The sequence below is a fragment of the Phragmites australis genome, chromosome 18 (genome assembly GCF_958298935.1).
Source record: "Phragmites australis chromosome 18, lpPhrAust1.1, whole genome shotgun sequence".
Taxonomy (NCBI): domain Eukaryota; kingdom Viridiplantae; phylum Streptophyta; class Magnoliopsida; order Poales; family Poaceae; genus Phragmites; species Phragmites australis.
This window is the reverse complement of record NC_084938.1, coordinates 6,161,658-6,179,248: the sequence shown is the minus strand read 5'-3', so window position 1 is coordinate 6,179,248 and position 17,591 is coordinate 6,161,658. Positions and strand designations below refer to the sequence as shown.

Genomic DNA, 17,591 nt, shown 5'->3' with positions numbered 1-17,591 from the left:
TGATGACTCATAAACTGCTACACAATGAGTAAAACAAACAAAACTATAGGGTGTACAAGTGTGGTGAAACAACATTTATATTCACCGTTGCTGTCATGCCTCTTTTTACTTAAGTTAAACTGTTCATTGAAATCCACTTGAATAGACTATCTAAGCCTTTCAGCGCAGCGCCCTTGACCAGGTTGGATTTCTACCTTTTCTGGGCGCTCAATTTCATCATCGTTGAACATGTCAGATGTCTACCTTTGCTGCCAGTGGAGAGGCGTCAGGTGGAGCAACAAAACCGGCCATGTCCACGAGCTTCGCCTTCTGTCTTCACAATCCAGGCATCAACGGTGACGCCTGGCTGTTCTGATGGTAACAAAACCAGCAATGACGTCAGTGGTTTGATCAGAGAATAAACTTCAGGAACACAGACATGTCTTCCAACGCAAAAGTTTTGAACAGAGTCCAGTGTTGTTGCATCTTGGCAGGTGGGTTTTCTGTTTCTAGCTTCAGATTGCCTTCAGAAGCAGCTGGAAATCACCACAAATTTCAAGCACAGCTCTAATGACCAAGATTCGTGTTTGGTTTTGGTTCAGATACTCGCGGGCCACATATCTTGAAACCCGTCACAAGTCGTAACCAAACACATCTGGATGACATGAATTTCGAATGACTAACTCTACATCAGGTCAAGCAAGATCACTGATATGTCATCGTGTCAGACATCTCCAACAATGCCTTTTCAGGAACACTGCCTTCAAATCCTGAACCTCTACAACTTGAAACGTTGCTTGCAACATTAGATCAAATGAGTTCATTCGAAACATTAGTTGAGTTTGTCTAGTAATTTTTTTCCTGGAAATATGAACCTGTCTTACAAAAGTATGTCAGGAAGACCCTCTAGCTGCGAACTGACACCCTCGACGTGGACAACTTGTGTACATCAGCACTAGCAGACCTTTTTTTTTTTCCCAAAAGGACGGCAAGAGCATTGCCGAGTTTTTCATAGAAGAAGATAATTGACTTAATTTATAAAAAAAATTGGGCTCAAAAACCACACAACCAAACGGTTGCTTTAAGGGATAACCGGCAGGAACCCCTTGCACGACAGACAAACTCCGCCGGAGCAACAGCCCACAAGGGTATACTACAATCACTTGAACACTACAACAGACCGATTACGCCATAGGATAAAGTTGCCAAACATGACTGCAGCTACGACTTTCTACAACGATCCACAACAACTGCCTCAACCACCAACTCCACCGCGAGGGGTGGGGGGAGTAGCTATGCACTGTGTTATCGTTGCTGAGCTCCGTTGCGCCTCCTGCAATACAGCAGCTCCGACTTCACAATAGCACGACTAGCCCCAAGCACCATAGTCGACCACAAACGGAGAGCAACACAAATGAGGCAAACATATATGATGAAAGGAAAAAAACCAAGAGCTTTGAAAGGGTTGAGGTCGAAGCCGCCACCGAAGATCTAGATCCACTCACAAGCCACCATCAGTAGCAACTCAGGGGCGAGAGGGGGGGGGGGGTTCCTCTGTGATGCCTCCAAGGAGGGCACGATGTCTGCAGACGCTGCCATCGCAATTCAGACACCCGGAGCTAGATTTTTACCCAAAGAAACCCCCAACAAGGGGGGCATCATGATAATGCCTCCAAGGAAGGTAGTGACGCCAATGGCATCACCGTTGTCGGCATCGGTAGGAAGCCGAGCAGGACTTCGCACGAGACCCCCCATCACCCGCTCGACGAAAATAATTGTTCACGAAAGTATGCGTTCGCCCATGGTAATCAAAGAGCCAATGACTTAAGGTGTGCATTATAATCTGCCAGGTCGGGTAAGTCAAGCAAAATGACTTTTATCAGGTTATGATCTACTGATTATAGTTATGTAAATTAAGTTCAGAATTCGTAAAGAAAACTTGTTATTCTTTCACACTGTCTGCAAAGGCAATGTTCCATATTTCCAGAACTCGACCAATGAAGAACACACATAATATTGCTTGGCCAATGAAGATAAAAAGGGTCTTGGTCGACAATTTTAGAGGCGATGTGTGGCACCATTACCTTTGCCATGTTCATTGGAGCTTCATTGCTAATATTTACACCACATCCATGAACTCCAGCAGAGCAGAGAGTTCCTATCATCCTATGCTATGCTTGAGACGATATAAAAGATGCCTAATATTAGCTGTTACCAAATACAACAGCAAAACAAAAGAAAAAATATGTCATTCATTAACATCGACTGAGAGTAAAAAAGAGGTTTGGACTTTGGAGTCAATAGTATGTAGGGCAGCATTACCTTGCCCCTTTTCATCTGTGAAGCTTTATGGTTAATACATATCACTACTGCAAAAAATATTTTTGGACGCCCACATGCGGCTTAAATGGCAAACCGCTTGAGCAGTTTCTATGGTTTCAGGTCGTCTGTAGAAACAAATTTCTACATAAGGCTGCTTACGATAGCCGCCTGTGAAAATAGGATGATTATCACATGCGGTTCCTTATGTGAACCACATGTGTTAAATGTTATTTTCAGAGATGATTCCTTATATGAACCGTCTGTGTAAAAAATATTTCTAGAGACGATTCCTGTGGTAATTGATGACAACTTATCTTAAAAAATTCATAATTTTTTTATACGAAGTTGGATGACGACAAACTTTATATGAAAATTGTAATCCTCGACAAGATATACAACTTTGTATTTGCAAACTTTTTTATTTAAAATCATTTAGATATTCAAATAATTATTTGAAGTTTCAGACAGAAGAGATAAAAAAAGATTACATATGCTATTAGTATCACTAGTACTTCTATGTTGGAATAGTAAGGATGTGTGGTACGAGCTAAGAAGTCCTGAGTTCGAGTGCCATGAACCGCACGTGCATGTATTTCACGTAAAAAATCACGTGACTTGTGACGCTGCAGGATGCCTAGTCGAGCCAATTTTTTTGGTTTTTTTAGCAAAAAAAAAGCGTCAATTCGAGGACCGACTACCAGAGGCAGTCTACTTAAGAAATCGCCTATAAGAACCTATTACCATAACCGGTTCACTTCTGCCTCTGATAATAAGTTTTCATAGATGGTCTCTTTTGTGCATGTGAAAATTGTCCATTTTCATAGACCTTTGACCAAAGACGGGTGGCTAAACGCCTATAAATATGGGTGACTTATGATTTAGTCATAGGTGACAGGTAACCCTGTAACAGTAATAAGTGACAGATTATATTATGACTCATCACTTGTAACTTGGCAAAGGTGATATGTTATAATTCAACCCGTCACTTATGATTCTTAATAGGTGACGTGTAACCTTATCACCCGTCACCTATTACTCAACTCTGTTTTAAGAGCTGGTCAGCCACTGTGCGGGCGAACAGTTACTGCACAGTGCCGCGCGCACAGTAGCTAGCGATTTTCACCGGCTCCTCTAGTATTCTCCAATATCTTGTTGATTTGAAGTTTGAATTGGTGCTAGGTCTATGAAGGTTCGCATCTCCCTCTTTCCTCCTCATTTCCTCTCATCTAAACCCTAATTGATAGATTTATTGTGCTTTGAGTTATAATTGACTTGAGTTGTATTTATGTTAGATTTGATATTAGATTTGCTCGATGTACCGCGAGATATCACAGATCTAGTGTATTTGTATGTAATTTTTAATTTGTGCGGGATTCCAAGACGCCCTTTTATCCCAACTGTAAGGAGAAGTACACGCAGATATTTGAGAACCTAAAGCTTCTACAGCTGAAGGCAACCCATGGTTGAACTGACAAGAGTTTCGAAGTATTGCTGGATCTACTAAGGGACATGCTACCGGAGGGGAACTTGGTACCCGAGGGTGTCTACGACGCGAAGAAGATAATTTGTCCTTTGTGGCTGGAAATAGAAAAAAATACATGCATATAAGCATGATTGTATCTTGTTTCGTGGAGATTATGCAGAGCTGGATCAATGCCCCGTGTGTGGAACTCATCTATATAAGTGTAGAAATGACGGTGGTGACGGGACGAAGGCAAGAAAAGTAAAGGTGGTCCTAGGAAGGTGGCGTGGTATTTTCCTGTAATTCCCTGTCTGAAGCATCTGTTTGCCAACAGAAATGAGGCTCAATTGGTATGTTGGCATAAGGAGGGTCGTAAGATGATGCAATGATAAGCCACCTGGCAGATTCCGCTCAGTGGCGAATCGTTGATTCCACATATGGTTGGTTCGCCGAAGAATTAAGAAATATTAGGTTTGCTATGAGTACAGATGGCATGAATCCATTCGATAACATGAGTACCTCACATAGCACCTGGCTTGTTGTATTATCGATCTACAACCTTCCACCCTGGCTTTGTACCAAGCGAAAATACATTATATTGTTGATCTTGATATCAGGACCGAAACAACCTGGCAACGATATAGATGTGTACCTTAAGACTTTAGTCGATGATCTTAAGAAACTCTGGTCGGAAGGCGTTGAGGTTTGGGATCAGTACAAGCAAGAGTACTTTACCTTGCACGCCATGTTGTTCGTCACCATCAATGATCTGCCAGCACTTCGTAACTTGTCAGGTCAGAGCAAAAGAAAAGGTGAAGCTTGCTCCCATTCCTTAGATGACACATGCAGTTTGAGGTTGAACAACTCAAAGAAAACAGTGTACATACGGCATCGATGTTTCCTTTCCAGGAAGCACCCGTACCGAAACATGGACAAGCAGTTCGATGGCACAAAGGAGAAAAGCGTTCCCTCCGAGGCATTTCAACAGGGAAGATGTCCACAATCAGGTTAAAAATATCAATGTTGTCCTTGGCAAGCGAAATCAATCCTCTAAGGATGATGAACAGTTAGGAATGTGGAACAAGAAATCAATACTATTCGAAATGCTTCACCCCGCTCAGGTACTCCATACAAGTCCAGGTCTCGAGGTACATCCAACTTCTATCCGTCATCTACAATTAATGTAAAAACATTCATTCTTCATTAATAATGACCTTAATTTCGTGGTTAAGCATGTGATTAAAAATTTCCAACAAATACACTAGATCTGTGATATCTCACGGTAGATCGGACAAACCTAGTACCAAATCTAACATAAATACAACTCACTTGTACTAAGATTTTGGATAAAGATGCAAAATGACTGAGTATAACTCAAAGCACAACAAATCTACCAAATAGGGATTAGAGGAGAAGGAAAGGGGAATATACAAACCTTCAAATACCTAGCACCAATTCAAACTTCAAATTAACAAAATATTAGAGAGTCTCTAGTGGAACCGGAGAAAATCGCTAGAACTAAACGCGAGGTACTGTTGACCATTGTTCGACCCGCACAGTGGCTGGTCAGCTTTATAACAGATCTAAGTAATAAGTGATGGGTGATAATATTACCTGTCACTTATAACTTCTCATAAGTGACGGGTCATATTACAACCCGTCACTTATTACTGGCCCAGGGAGACCCGTCACCTATGCCAAGTCATAAGTGACGGGTTGCACCATGCCCCGTCACTTATGACTGGTGTGTGAAGACTTGTCACTTATGATCAGATTATAGGTGACGGTTTTATTCATTACCCGTCACTTATGTTATAGGTGATGGGTAATATTATTACCCGTTACCTATTACATGTTATAAGTGACGGGTATACACCCGGTCTCGACCAGAGACGACATAAGTGACGGGTAGGATAATTACCCGTCAGTAAATTGTGTCTCATTTGCCGTTTTCATGTAGTGCGTCCCATATTGAATCAAGCTCTAACATCGAATATCTCCCCCTGCAACTGCCTAGCAAAGTAGCAAGTATTTTGCGGGGTTTTCTGAGTTTCTTTTCATTTCTATGTTACAAATTTCAGTAAGCAATCATTTCCATTCCACTTTCAGCTAACTGCTGGTTCGAACTTCGAAAAACACACATCCATATCAAAGCATGAGAATCATGCTGTTGTGAAACATGATGAACACAGTATTATGATATTTCAAATTCGAACTTTCACTACGTTTAATAGAAGCATTAACCATCATACCCGCAGGAACACATGAGTATATAATAGTTTAAGCTGTTGCAGTAATCTGCTGGAGGTAACCGAAATTTAACAAAATGCAACAGCAAGTGCTGGCGAAATTTTATTGATTTCTTGTGCGGGTGGTTCCATTAGACTGCAACCCGATTTCCTCAAGCCTCCTTCTTAATCCCGAATATTGGTGGCCTTCCTGTTGGCCGACTCTCGACAGATGTGGTTGAGTAGGTTGCTTCGTTGCCTGCAGCCTTCTTGGTTTTAACCTTTTCTTCTTCAGACTCATATGATGAATTTGAGCTAGATGAGGTTTCATCATCTTCTTCAGCTAGCACAAGGAAGATAGAAATTAGTTGGTGAAGTGGAAGGGCAAGACGCACCTACACATTACGTTGATCTTCTTTGTTTAGATTGAAACTGCATGTTGGTTACTAACATTTTAAAAGAAATATTACTTTTTTTAGTGAACTAGCCTGCACATGTTGGAACGCATGGTAGTTGCATTATAGAATTAATTCATAGTTTGTGCACATAGATCTCACGTACCCGCTGTCTAGTTATGTAAATGGACTATCAATTAAGGCATGACTTCTCAGCTTATTCTAGATGTATGGTTGGATGCATAAGTATGTACATACTTTGAGGTTGTAGGTGATGAAGGCATGAATAATGGAATGCATACATAAGAAGAAAATTAGATTGATGCATAAACTAATACATATTACTATAAACTTTTGCTCTGCATTGTCAGTAATGAGAACACGAAAGGGAAGGCGGCTGAGATGTGTGAAAGCGCTCTACGGACCATGGCTATATATACACTAATGCATGATAAGTGGATGGACTAATAACATGATGACTGAAAAGAGTATGTGTGGTACAATGCATATATGTGGTGGCGTGTCAAATGCTGATGACCGGCATGCTATCTGATTTTGGCATGACATATAAGTGGGGCCCATTTTTGTTGTTTTGCCGGAGAAAGGCAGATGCCGTGTTCAAATGTATGAACACTTGAGGAGTTTTTTTGCGGGCATATACACCAATTTCTATATTTAATTTAACCTCCCACTTAGTAGATGAGAGAAATGGTAAAATTTTCAACCAACGCTCCCCATACTCTCCTTAATGGAAAATAACTGTTTAAATATATATGCAGGCACAGTCCATTTCTGTTTGTGTTATCTCATGCTCTATCTCTCCATAAGATGGTATAATAATTTTGTAGTTCCTAAGACTATGATGGAAATTTTATAGAACCTAAAGAAAGTAGTATAAGAAGGGCATGCTATTTGAGAGTAAATTAGGGGATCCAGCGTGGTACGCTGAATGACTTGGGTTCCACCTCCCAGTTGGACTTGAACTCGAAGAAAATCCCACGGTGAGGGATTCAAGGGTGCAAATGAGAAATGAACTCAATGCCACACAATGCAACGGATCAAAATCGTGCTTTCTATATTAATTAGTGTACTGTGTTGTGCATGCACTTACCTTTTCTACTACGATTTGGGGCAATTGTCAGGTTGAGCGCATTTATCCAGAAGTACTCATGCTATTTTTATTTGTGAAGTTTACTCTTCACTTACTTAGTTGGACCTAATAAATGGAGTAAAAGTCACAGTACGTACGAGTTAGAGAAATGGAAATCCATGTTTCCACAGAAAATAAAGATGAAAGTATGATCTTTCCTATTTTCTCGCAAAGCAAGCATACCGAAAGCCACCATTTTCGATATGATATTTAAATTATCTATAAGTGTTAATGGGACATATCCAGTATCACCAATTGTTACGATACTACCATGTAGTATCGATCATTGCTTAGAAAAGGATGCAAACGGTCGTGAAAACTTTTTCAAAAAAAAGCTTTCTTAGCACATGGTACCATCAAGAATCTTCCATTGTTCAACAGAGGATGAGCATATGTTAGGAGAAAAGATGTTATACTTAAGTTGTGTGGCTACATGAGACAAAAGATAATTTTTCAGTAATATATTTCTATACTTTCTTTGATGACAAATAACAGTCCTAAAATATATTTTGGGAGTACCTAAGACAGGTGTAAGAATTTTACCGTACCTAAAAATATGCATGTTAGCAAAATTTGTAGAACATAAAAATTAATGTAGTATAAGAATCTTGCACATGCGCACACACCCACACAAAATTTACTATAATACCAGAAACTGTAGGAACTTACAGCTACCTGATGCTTCTCTGGGTCGAGATGATCGTGCGAGCCTTTGATCAAGCCTCCCATTTATTGTCAGTCTACTGCGCAAACTTTCATGCTGTCAAGAGAAATGAACATTAGTCAAATATAATGCAAGAAGGTCCTCATTTATTTCTACTAAACTTCTACTTTGTCCAGTCACAAATACTAAATGTTTTAGACAATGACAAAGTCTCTAATGTGTAGCTTTGATCACTCGTTTTTATTATAATATATATATAAATCTAATAAACTTACAACACTATAAAAGTATTTTTCAAGACAAATCTATATATATAATTTTCAGTTTTTCTAACTAAATATGGTAAAAGTTAGTGTAGTCAAAGTTTGGAAATTTTAACCAAAGGGTTGTCCAAAACATCAAGTATCTATAACTGAAGAGAGCATATAGCAAGGTAGTAGGGAATTGTCACAAAACAAAAACATTAGAGATGTGTTACTATGCTTCGGAATTACAATGGCCATTCATTTGTTCAAATCCAATAATCAAGAATGAAAGGTGTCTATTGAAAGGTACTTAAGTTGTGGACCATTACCATAAAATGGTGAATCTTATACCAATTAAAAGATTAAGTTGTGGCCCGGTACCGTATTTTAGGAAGGAGGTACACCATGAAACTTTTAAAATCATTATAATGAAATTATATTGTATTCAATGTTACGCAAATTTTTAGTTCATGAAACTGATTTCCCATATTTTGTCAACCCAATCATAATACATTGGAAAAATTTATCATAAAACAATTGACGACATCAATTATTTCCTGACTATGAGAGGGACTAAAAGAAATGGAAGTTTGGTCAAAATACTACTATATCATTTCATGTTTGTTGAGCATGCACAAGGACAATATAGGATAGAATCCAATTATCAATATTTGTAAAGCTTGAGCAAAAGAAACAAGCCATCTAGCTAGTGCGTATTTTAGCAAGTTTGGTAAACATTATGTAAGACAATAGCGGTGAGTTATGTTCATGGAAGTTGGGCAAGGGAATGATGGCAATGAGCCAGATAACTTGTACGTACGTGGTAGGTAGGTGTTTCCTATAATGCAACTAGAGTGGGAGGGGGGAAATAGCCTTTTCATGCTCTTAACATTGGTAAATGTTCAGCTTCTTATGGTAATGGTAAAACCAATGTCATGAGGCATATTTAGAAGAGTGGCAAGAAAAAACAAAGTTTATATGTTTTGAAAGACAGAAAAGCGAATATAGCTTAATTAGGTGGCGAGAAAAATAATATTTTCAATTACTTTTTACAAGACAGTGTGCAAAATTACAAACAACAGTAAAAAAACTTATGATATGGTGCAGATTTTGGCTAGATAAAAAAAATCTCAAGAGAAGAATTACCAGATCTGCAGACTTGTCAAAGGAGTACAGGTCATGAACACTAATCTTTTGAATAAAGGCATGCTTGGATATTTTTCCAGTTTCTAGGTAGGATAATGCAGATTTCAACGTACGGAATGTGTAGGAACTAGCAGGATCCGTGTAATACTGCATGATAAGACAAATAATGATCATGAAATTAAACTCTGCTTTTTTATGTCAATGAAGAAAAATGATTAACCATATTATTTACCGGATCTCTCCTTATCAGTCCATCCTTTGTCTTTCTGAAAACTAGTTCTTTTATCCATCCATCTGGCAATCCACTTGGGTGAAGCTCCACCTTTGCAAGTATCTGCAAATATATGTCAAAAGATTAAACTGAAAAAAATATCAAGCATTCAAAATATATACTGTGTTTTTCAGGGAGGAGTAAAAGTTTTGGCAAGAGACACACGTTGTCTTCAGAAGTTATGTCACATTGTCCATTTGTATCACACTCGGAGACCTTTTTCTTATTGGTATAGAGTATTACATCTTCCTTTGATTGCAGTCGTACTCCAGTGTACGAGTAAACGTAAAACTGCAAATAAATCGTATGGACATTGATCAATAATAGCCATTAATTCATATTGAAATCATTTCTGGCATGGAAATCTACTTGATGCTCATATTCATTCCTTTTGTTATGCGTCCTCAAGGCAATATATAGCTTTCATTATGATAAATTAGTTAATTCAAAGCCTGCATAGTGGGAAATGAACACAAAATAGACACATTTGCACTAAGTATCCTAACTAATTCTTAGACATCAAAGAAATGCCCCTCTTTGAGCATGCAATACATCAAGTACAAATAATCTAAGAAAAATATTTCTTCTTCTAAAGAAAAATATAGTGAAGTTCAAAAAAAAGAAAGTTTATAGCTATCTCGTACACTGATACTCGTTACCTCCGCTCACATGCAGCTGCATGCAATCAGTTCCTATTTATTAGCATAACTCATATACGATCAAAATGATATATACCACTGAATATTATTACTATACGGTTGTACTACATATGAACACATCCATATTCATGTATATACCACATTTTCATGATAGTTACGAAAGTAAGTAATTTCTTGCTTGAAGTTGATCTTGTGGTCCTAGGCATCTGCATATGTTTTCTTTATTCACGCGTTATAACTTGTACAGCTAACTAAGAAAGAAAGAAAAAACAGTGGAATTCACATCTACACAATATGTAATAAAATAAACACCTATCACATTTAATCGAACCTTACCATTTTATGTATGCAATAACTTACATAACAATAATATGAATAAAATCACAGTTCTTACTTGATACAGATCAGAAAAGGCTTGTAATGACAGATATGTAGCTTTCCCCTCATCTAGGTGCAATTACTCAGATCTAGCTAATATGAATAGCTATCTCATAATTCAAATATAAGCAAGTCAATTTCTCAGAGCTAGGGTGTTCCTTGATTGAATGGAGCAACTCACATCCAAAAAGAACACTCCGATAGTAGATAGATTGTCTTATTCCAATCAGTTACTACATTTGAGCATCAAAAGTATAGAAAAATTGGCATGTAGCTAATTTGAAACAGCATCCGAAGGTACTAGCTCCATGAAACCAAATCCATACCTTGTACATCTTGTCCATCTTTTCCCCACCGGCTCTAATCTCCATCACCCACCCCTTTTGAAGCCATTCTTGTTCTTTCTGAATATGTCAGCAAAACACAGATATATCATAAAACATAATAACATGCCTTAAAACAGACATTATCATAGATAGTAGCCACATACCTGTAGCATTTTCTCTGCAGCACATCCCTTTGATTCTAGTATACGCTCATCTGTCCCAGAAAAAAGGTACTCTAGCACCTCTGACGGCATGTTGAATGTGTAATCCGACACAGGAGAAGTGTAATACTGCATTAGAAGCACACAAAAAGTTACAGAAAATTTACAAATCTCAATGGCAGAAAAAATTTGGGTAAAGATAGAACAATGCATAAGACATACTCGATTAATAGTGCCATCTTTACCATGGTAGACTTCCATGATCCATCCATCAGGGAGCCAATCCGGTGCCTCCGCTAATGCCTCGTCCTCTTCCTCCTCATTTGGCGCAACTGGTTGCTTTACCCCCTCATCATCTGAGATCACAATCACAGACTTGTCACCCATTTTGAGGGTTTGGGAGCATTCTCTACACCCGCCCCCTTGCTTGGATCTCGCAAATACTCGATGGGGTATTTAAATCAATCCAGAGGACATCTTGTGCCAACTGGAATCCACCACAGCTATAAATTATGTGGTCATTTGATAAGGAACAACTCAAAGATTCCTTTTGAAGATCTGACAGCTAGTGTAAAATGTAATTTATTTAGTATGGTAAATAATCCTGGTTTGAAATGTAGTTTACTCTCTCAATACACTGCGGACAATGTGTGTGGTGTGCATGCATCTTTCAGGTAGGTAAGTGGAGGACAACACCTAATGCTAGCTATTATTCGACGTACATAGCTGTAATTAGAATATACTGTGCAGTCATCATATTAATAACCTTTATGTTTACTACCAAATACAACAATTGATTTGGTGGTGGTAGTTCTAACACCTAGAAGGATTCTGTATGCAATAATTTGTCTATTCATGTGCACAATCTTTTTGGATCCTCTGTGCTGGATGGGATTTTGTGTGTAAACACCAAAATTCCATGTTGCAAAATTAATTATCTCCGAAGCATATAAAATGCAGTTTATGTAATTTGAAATTTAAGAATTTTAAATATGCATCTCGTGGGTTTTAGCACATATTTATTTGTGTAAAATAGTTGGTTGCTAAGATCTTCAAAATGTACCTAAGTCTCCTACCATATAGTTTAGAATTTTTCGTCATTGTTGAACTCAATTTATCATGGGGTGAATTTGTAGATATTTGGTTTCTTACCAATGTTTGCCTTACCAAAATTTAGTAGCGTTGAACAAAATTGGCAAGCATTTGGTTTGCTACCAAACCTTTTCAAGATCTTCTTACTTGGAGCTCTAGTTCATTTTTTTGCCAATGCTTGGCCAAAGCATGAGTGGCCAAATTTGTGACCAAAATTTGGCAATGCCAAACTATGGTAAGGTGCGGTGGGGCAAATTTGGTGCCAACCTAAACAGGCCATAATGTAAATGGAAAACCATATGAAATTGTTAATGTACATCTTAGGCTGCAATGAGCTAGCCCAACTATATCGCTTCCCTAGTATGTGATCCGGCTCCTTCCCTCTTTTCTTAAATATATCACCTCGACACTAATTGTCTAGGCTTGTAATGATGTTATTAGGTTTAGATCTATTTTGCATAATGCTATGGAACTCCCATGGATGAAAAAAGATGAAAGAAGTCAAGGTGGAAACAAGCTAGGGAAGTAATAGGAGATTAAAATGCTATCAAAATCTTCTAGCAATTATTTGGGCAACTAGATGGCTTCAAGGGGAAAACGTGTACAGTTACAAAGTTTTAGATCCCAATAAGAGCAACAATTCTCAAACAAGGATCATAAATCAGACTTGATATGATGAAGTTAAAATCTCCAAAAGAAGGGCTACACCAACCCTACCCAATTTGGGTAGGGTGATAAGGCCAGCCTTCACAGTGTCACACTCCATGGGAGGTCGATCGCCACCTCACTGCACCTTGATGATGTCATAAAGTAACTATATTAAGGCCAATTCAAATGAGGCATGTTTTGTGAGGTTATTGAAAATATTTGGTACTCAATCCCTTGCTTGTTCGTGGGAATACATTTTACTGGATAGGATTGACATCACATCGGAAGGATCAAAAGCCCTCAGCACATTTAGACAGTGCAAATCCAAGAGGTATCAAGCCCTAGCTAGCAGCTAGGAGATCTCTTCACATAGGGGGAGATCGACCCTAGGGCACATTCATCACTCCACGTCACCATCACTGCACCATGTTGTCCAAGGGCTTTTGTCTGGCCACAGCCATCACCTCCACCTATCCATGTTGTCCAAGGGCTCTCTCGCATCCACTCTCTTTCTCTCTATCTCTCTCTACCACATTCACATATTTCCTACTTCTAGGACCCTCTGACCCCTCTCTCCACTAGATTTGAGCCTCACCATAGCCAGGCACCTCTCCTAGCTCATCGGAGCCACGGACTACACAACGAAGCGGGATCCTGTTCTTTCGGAGTTCAGAGGTCCAACACGTCGAGTCCTCCTCGCCACCAGGCAGAGGACTTGGGGCCATTCTCCACGCAGCGACCTTGAGTTATGCGCTCTCTCAACTGCAAACGCAGAAGAGGCTATTCCTCATTAGTTCCGCTGAAGGTGAAGCTCCCCCCGCTCTCACACCCGCCACACCATCACCTCTCATGCCCGGACATTCTGAAATCTCTCCTTGCAGAGAGCTCGTTGGTAGCACAGCCATGGAGGTTGTCGGTGCTTCTACAGGGGTGATGAAACCACTCTTGTCCAAGCTCACCAGGCCGCTGGAGGAAGAGTACGACAAGCTCAGAGGTGTGATGAGCACGATTCAGCTGCGGTCAAGCTGCGAGGGCAGCTGAGAAGACGACTACTTCGGGAGGGCGTGGACCGAATTCGGGCCGTGTTTGTGCATGTACTGTGGCGGCGACCTTCAAGCCGCCCGCATTTTCTTATTGTGCAGGTGTTCGCCGTCGTCGGCTACTGTGCCGGTGGCAGAGCTTGTGGCAGGGGTGGCTGAGCGGCTCCCGCTCGATTTGAGCTAGCTCAGCAGTGATAGTGCTTATACTATCACTGCCACTTGCCCACTATCAGTTCCAAAACCAGCAGTGACATGAGTTATCAACACATAGTGATATACTGTTCTGTAGTGCTAAGGGGTAGAAAAGGTAACAAGGTTGCAAGATTAGCAAGGAGCTTACCTAGATAAGAGAATCTAGCCAATTGTAAATACTAGGTCTAACTACATATTTTACTCGTATTAGATGTAGAATTACAGTTTCTCTGAACTTCAAGAGCCAGAGATGGTGCGACGGCAGCGCTTGATCAAAAATCTTGGCATTCCTTTGTTTCCATATTTCCTAGGCTGCAATGAGGAATATCTCCATAAAGAAAGGGTGAGAGAACATCTGTTTGGCCAACAATATTCTTTCATTCAGTCTAGGTGTAATCTCCATCTGATCCCTAAGGTTCTCTAACATCTTCTGCTGAACTCACATTGAAAAAATAGATGATTGATCGTTTCCTCCACTTGTATGTTGCATAGAACGCAGTTGCTTTGATTTGGATCTTGAATCGAAGATGTTTCTGCGTTGTAGCATGTTTCTAGTGTTTAGCCTATCTTGAAGGAGCAGCCAATCAGAGAACTTAGTTCTCAGAATGCATTTAGATTCTCATATGAGTATGAAAGGTTGTGGGGCTGTTTGATGCTGAAAGACTAGTTTGTAGAATTGCCGAGAAGTGTATACTTTGTTACCCCATATGAAACATCAGGAGTCTTTTGGATTTGCGATTATTAGTTCATCTAACTCCCTTCGCAGCTGCAACAATTCTTCATAGGCCTGCTCTGTCAGGGGCAGATTGAAAAGTACTCTCAGATTGTCTATGGATGCTAGGACTTTTCAAACAGATAATCTATCATTTTCCATAAATGAATATAACCTTGGATATTTGGCTTACAGTAGAGCATCTAGCCATAAATCATGCCAAAACAGCATCGTGTCGCCTTCACCAACTGAGAACTTATCAATGCCTCCATAGATCACATTTAGCCTGAGTACATCTTTCCACCGGAACATCCTACTTCTCTTATGCACGAGGGACTTTGTCTTGATAGTATTTGGCCCAGACAATAAGGCAGTTGTTTCATCCTGCCTGACCGAACTAACTCTGACACAGCGTCACAAAAAGGTGTCTCCCTGTAAAGTGACCACCACGGTATCATGGTTCATCGGCTCTCCTCATCCTCCAATAGGGTTTCCTAATGCAGCCAAGAGCCTGACCAGCATGATCAAGAATTCCACCTAGGATATGAGTACTTCCGGTCGCTCCAGGGCAGCACGGCCATGCAGTTGAACGCCCCTGAGGAACATTTTTCGGTTGAAAGAATTCAGTTCAAGTTAGCATTGAAATAAAAAAATCCAAATACTCCACATCTGAAATAGTATTGGCAGTTCTGAAATAAAATGTCAAATAACAGATTCTTGATAGTACATATTGGAAGCACAATTAGACCTGCAGCAACGCGCGGGGTACTCCTAGTATATAGGAACTCTTGAATAAACATAAATACATAATTCAGTTAAGAATAATAAATCTTTCATTTCCATTTCCTTTTATCCTTGCTTCCATTTACTTCTGACAAATATGCCCAGAGTAGGAACTCCTTGACGGATAGAGTAAGATGGCTACACGCACTTCAATGAAGGATGGAGATAGAGTAAGATGGCTACACGCACTTCAATGAAGGATGGCTGAACCATGCACAGCATACATGGTTTCATCCTGCCTGACCTATCAATACTTTGTCTTGGTAGTATTTGGCCCAGACAATAAGGCAGTTGTTTTATCCTGCCTGACCGAACTAACTCTGACACAAACGTCACAAAAAGGTCTCCCTGTAAAGTGACCACCACGGTATCATGGTTCATCGGCTCTCCTCATCCTCCACTAGGGTTTCCTAATGCATCCTAGAGCCTGACCCAACCCACCAGCATGATCAAAAATTCCACCTAGGATATGAGCAGTTGAGCACTTATGATCGCTCCAGGGCAGCACGGCCATGCAGCTGAACGCCCCTGAGGAAGCTGAGAAGCAGGCCGGGCTTGCTGCGGCAAAGGAGAAGCTTGGCGGCAAGACGATGACCACAATGAAGGTGTATGGACATTTTTGTTGACAGGATCAGCATGTTTAGCTTATCTAATACCACATAACTGTCCTTTGTTTAGAAGTATCAACCCATTTCTTTTTCAAAGAGACATATAAATTGACTTTTCGGTTATGATCCATCGAGACTATTTTTCGTGTTCGAGTATTGCAAAACCTTTGCATTCAGAAATGTAGTTTTCTGATAACTTAGATGTTGATCGTGATTTTATTCTTAAGTGCACTCTGTATTTTTAACACATTTATCCGAATATTTCCTAATCGCCCCATACATGTAGATTTCATATTTGTTGTAATATATTTGCAAAACATTGTAAAATACATTATTCTGAAGAAAAAATATATGGAAACATGCACATATCATTCTCGAATGCCCAGCTAATATTCCCTTTGTAAAGTTATAATTCCAACTGCACTTACACAAAATAAACTTTTTCTTTTTCCCGAGGAATTAGCCAAATAGATTCTATTTCCATATTTGGTTTTCAAACATTTTTTGTTGGAACGACTGAGTATGTCTATAGAGGACACTCCCTCCATTTAAGAATAAACTTCATTTCGTCTGAAATTTTTCAAACTGAGAATATGTCAAGAGAGTACTTCCCCTATTTCCAATATATAAGCGATATTTTGAGGAACAAGGATTAATGGGGGGTACAGAATTAAGTGGAAAAAAATATAAAATGACTATATATTCAATACCTGATATAAATGTTTTCAATAAGAATAATTCATGAGTGTTATATATAAATGCGCAGATATGATGCAATAATCTGTGTAATTGATTTTTCTCTCCGGCTACAATGAATCAGCAGATAGGCTGCCTTCTTTTCCTAAAAAAATGAAGAGGTGATAATTGAGAGCAAACAAGTGAAAACATTGATAAAGTCACATGTATGTCTTATGTTGTCAAATGATAGAGAAAATTATGTGCTTTGTAAAAGATACAATGTTTATCTTATAGGTATAATTTATTTTCTGTAAGCAGATGGCATCTACATATGGGAACATTTTTCGGTTCAAAGAATTCAGTTCAAGTTAGCATTTAAATAAAAAATTCCAAATACTCCACATCTGAAATAGTATTGGCAGTTCTGAAATAAAATGTCAAATAACAGATTC

General features: G+C 39.3%; 1 protein-coding gene across 1 annotated transcript; it reads right to left on the bottom strand.

The window, feature by feature from the left end:
- Positions 1-390: 390 nt before the first annotated feature.
- On the bottom strand, positions 391-11,789 carry LOC133899503 (uncharacterized). Its single transcript, XM_062340490.1, has 8 exons — positions 11,609-11,789; positions 11,390-11,515; positions 11,226-11,303; positions 10,028-10,153; positions 9,824-9,925; positions 9,592-9,738; positions 8,206-8,296; positions 391-515 (listed from the first exon to the last, which is right to left on the bottom strand). Exons 1-8 carry the CDS (start codon positions 11,771-11,773, stop codon positions 391-393), a joined length of 960 nt encoding a protein of 319 aa, XP_062196474.1. The 5' UTR covers positions 11,774-11,789.
- Between the last annotated feature and the right edge of the window lie 5,802 nt (positions 11,790-17,591).

Coding starts and splice junctions, on each gene's coding strand:
- LOC133899503 (XM_062340490.1), bottom strand. CDS start 11,773: ATGGGTGACAAGTCTGTGATTGTGATCTCAGATGATGAGGGGGTAAAG. Junction 9,926..10,027: donor ACATAACTTCTGAAGACAAC/GTGTGTCTCTTG, acceptor ATATATTTGCAG/ATACTTGCAAAGGTGGAGCT. Junction 516..8,205: donor CAGAGAAGCATCAGGTAGCT/GTAAGTTCCTAC, acceptor GGTGATTTCCAG/CTGCTTCTGAAGGCAATCTG.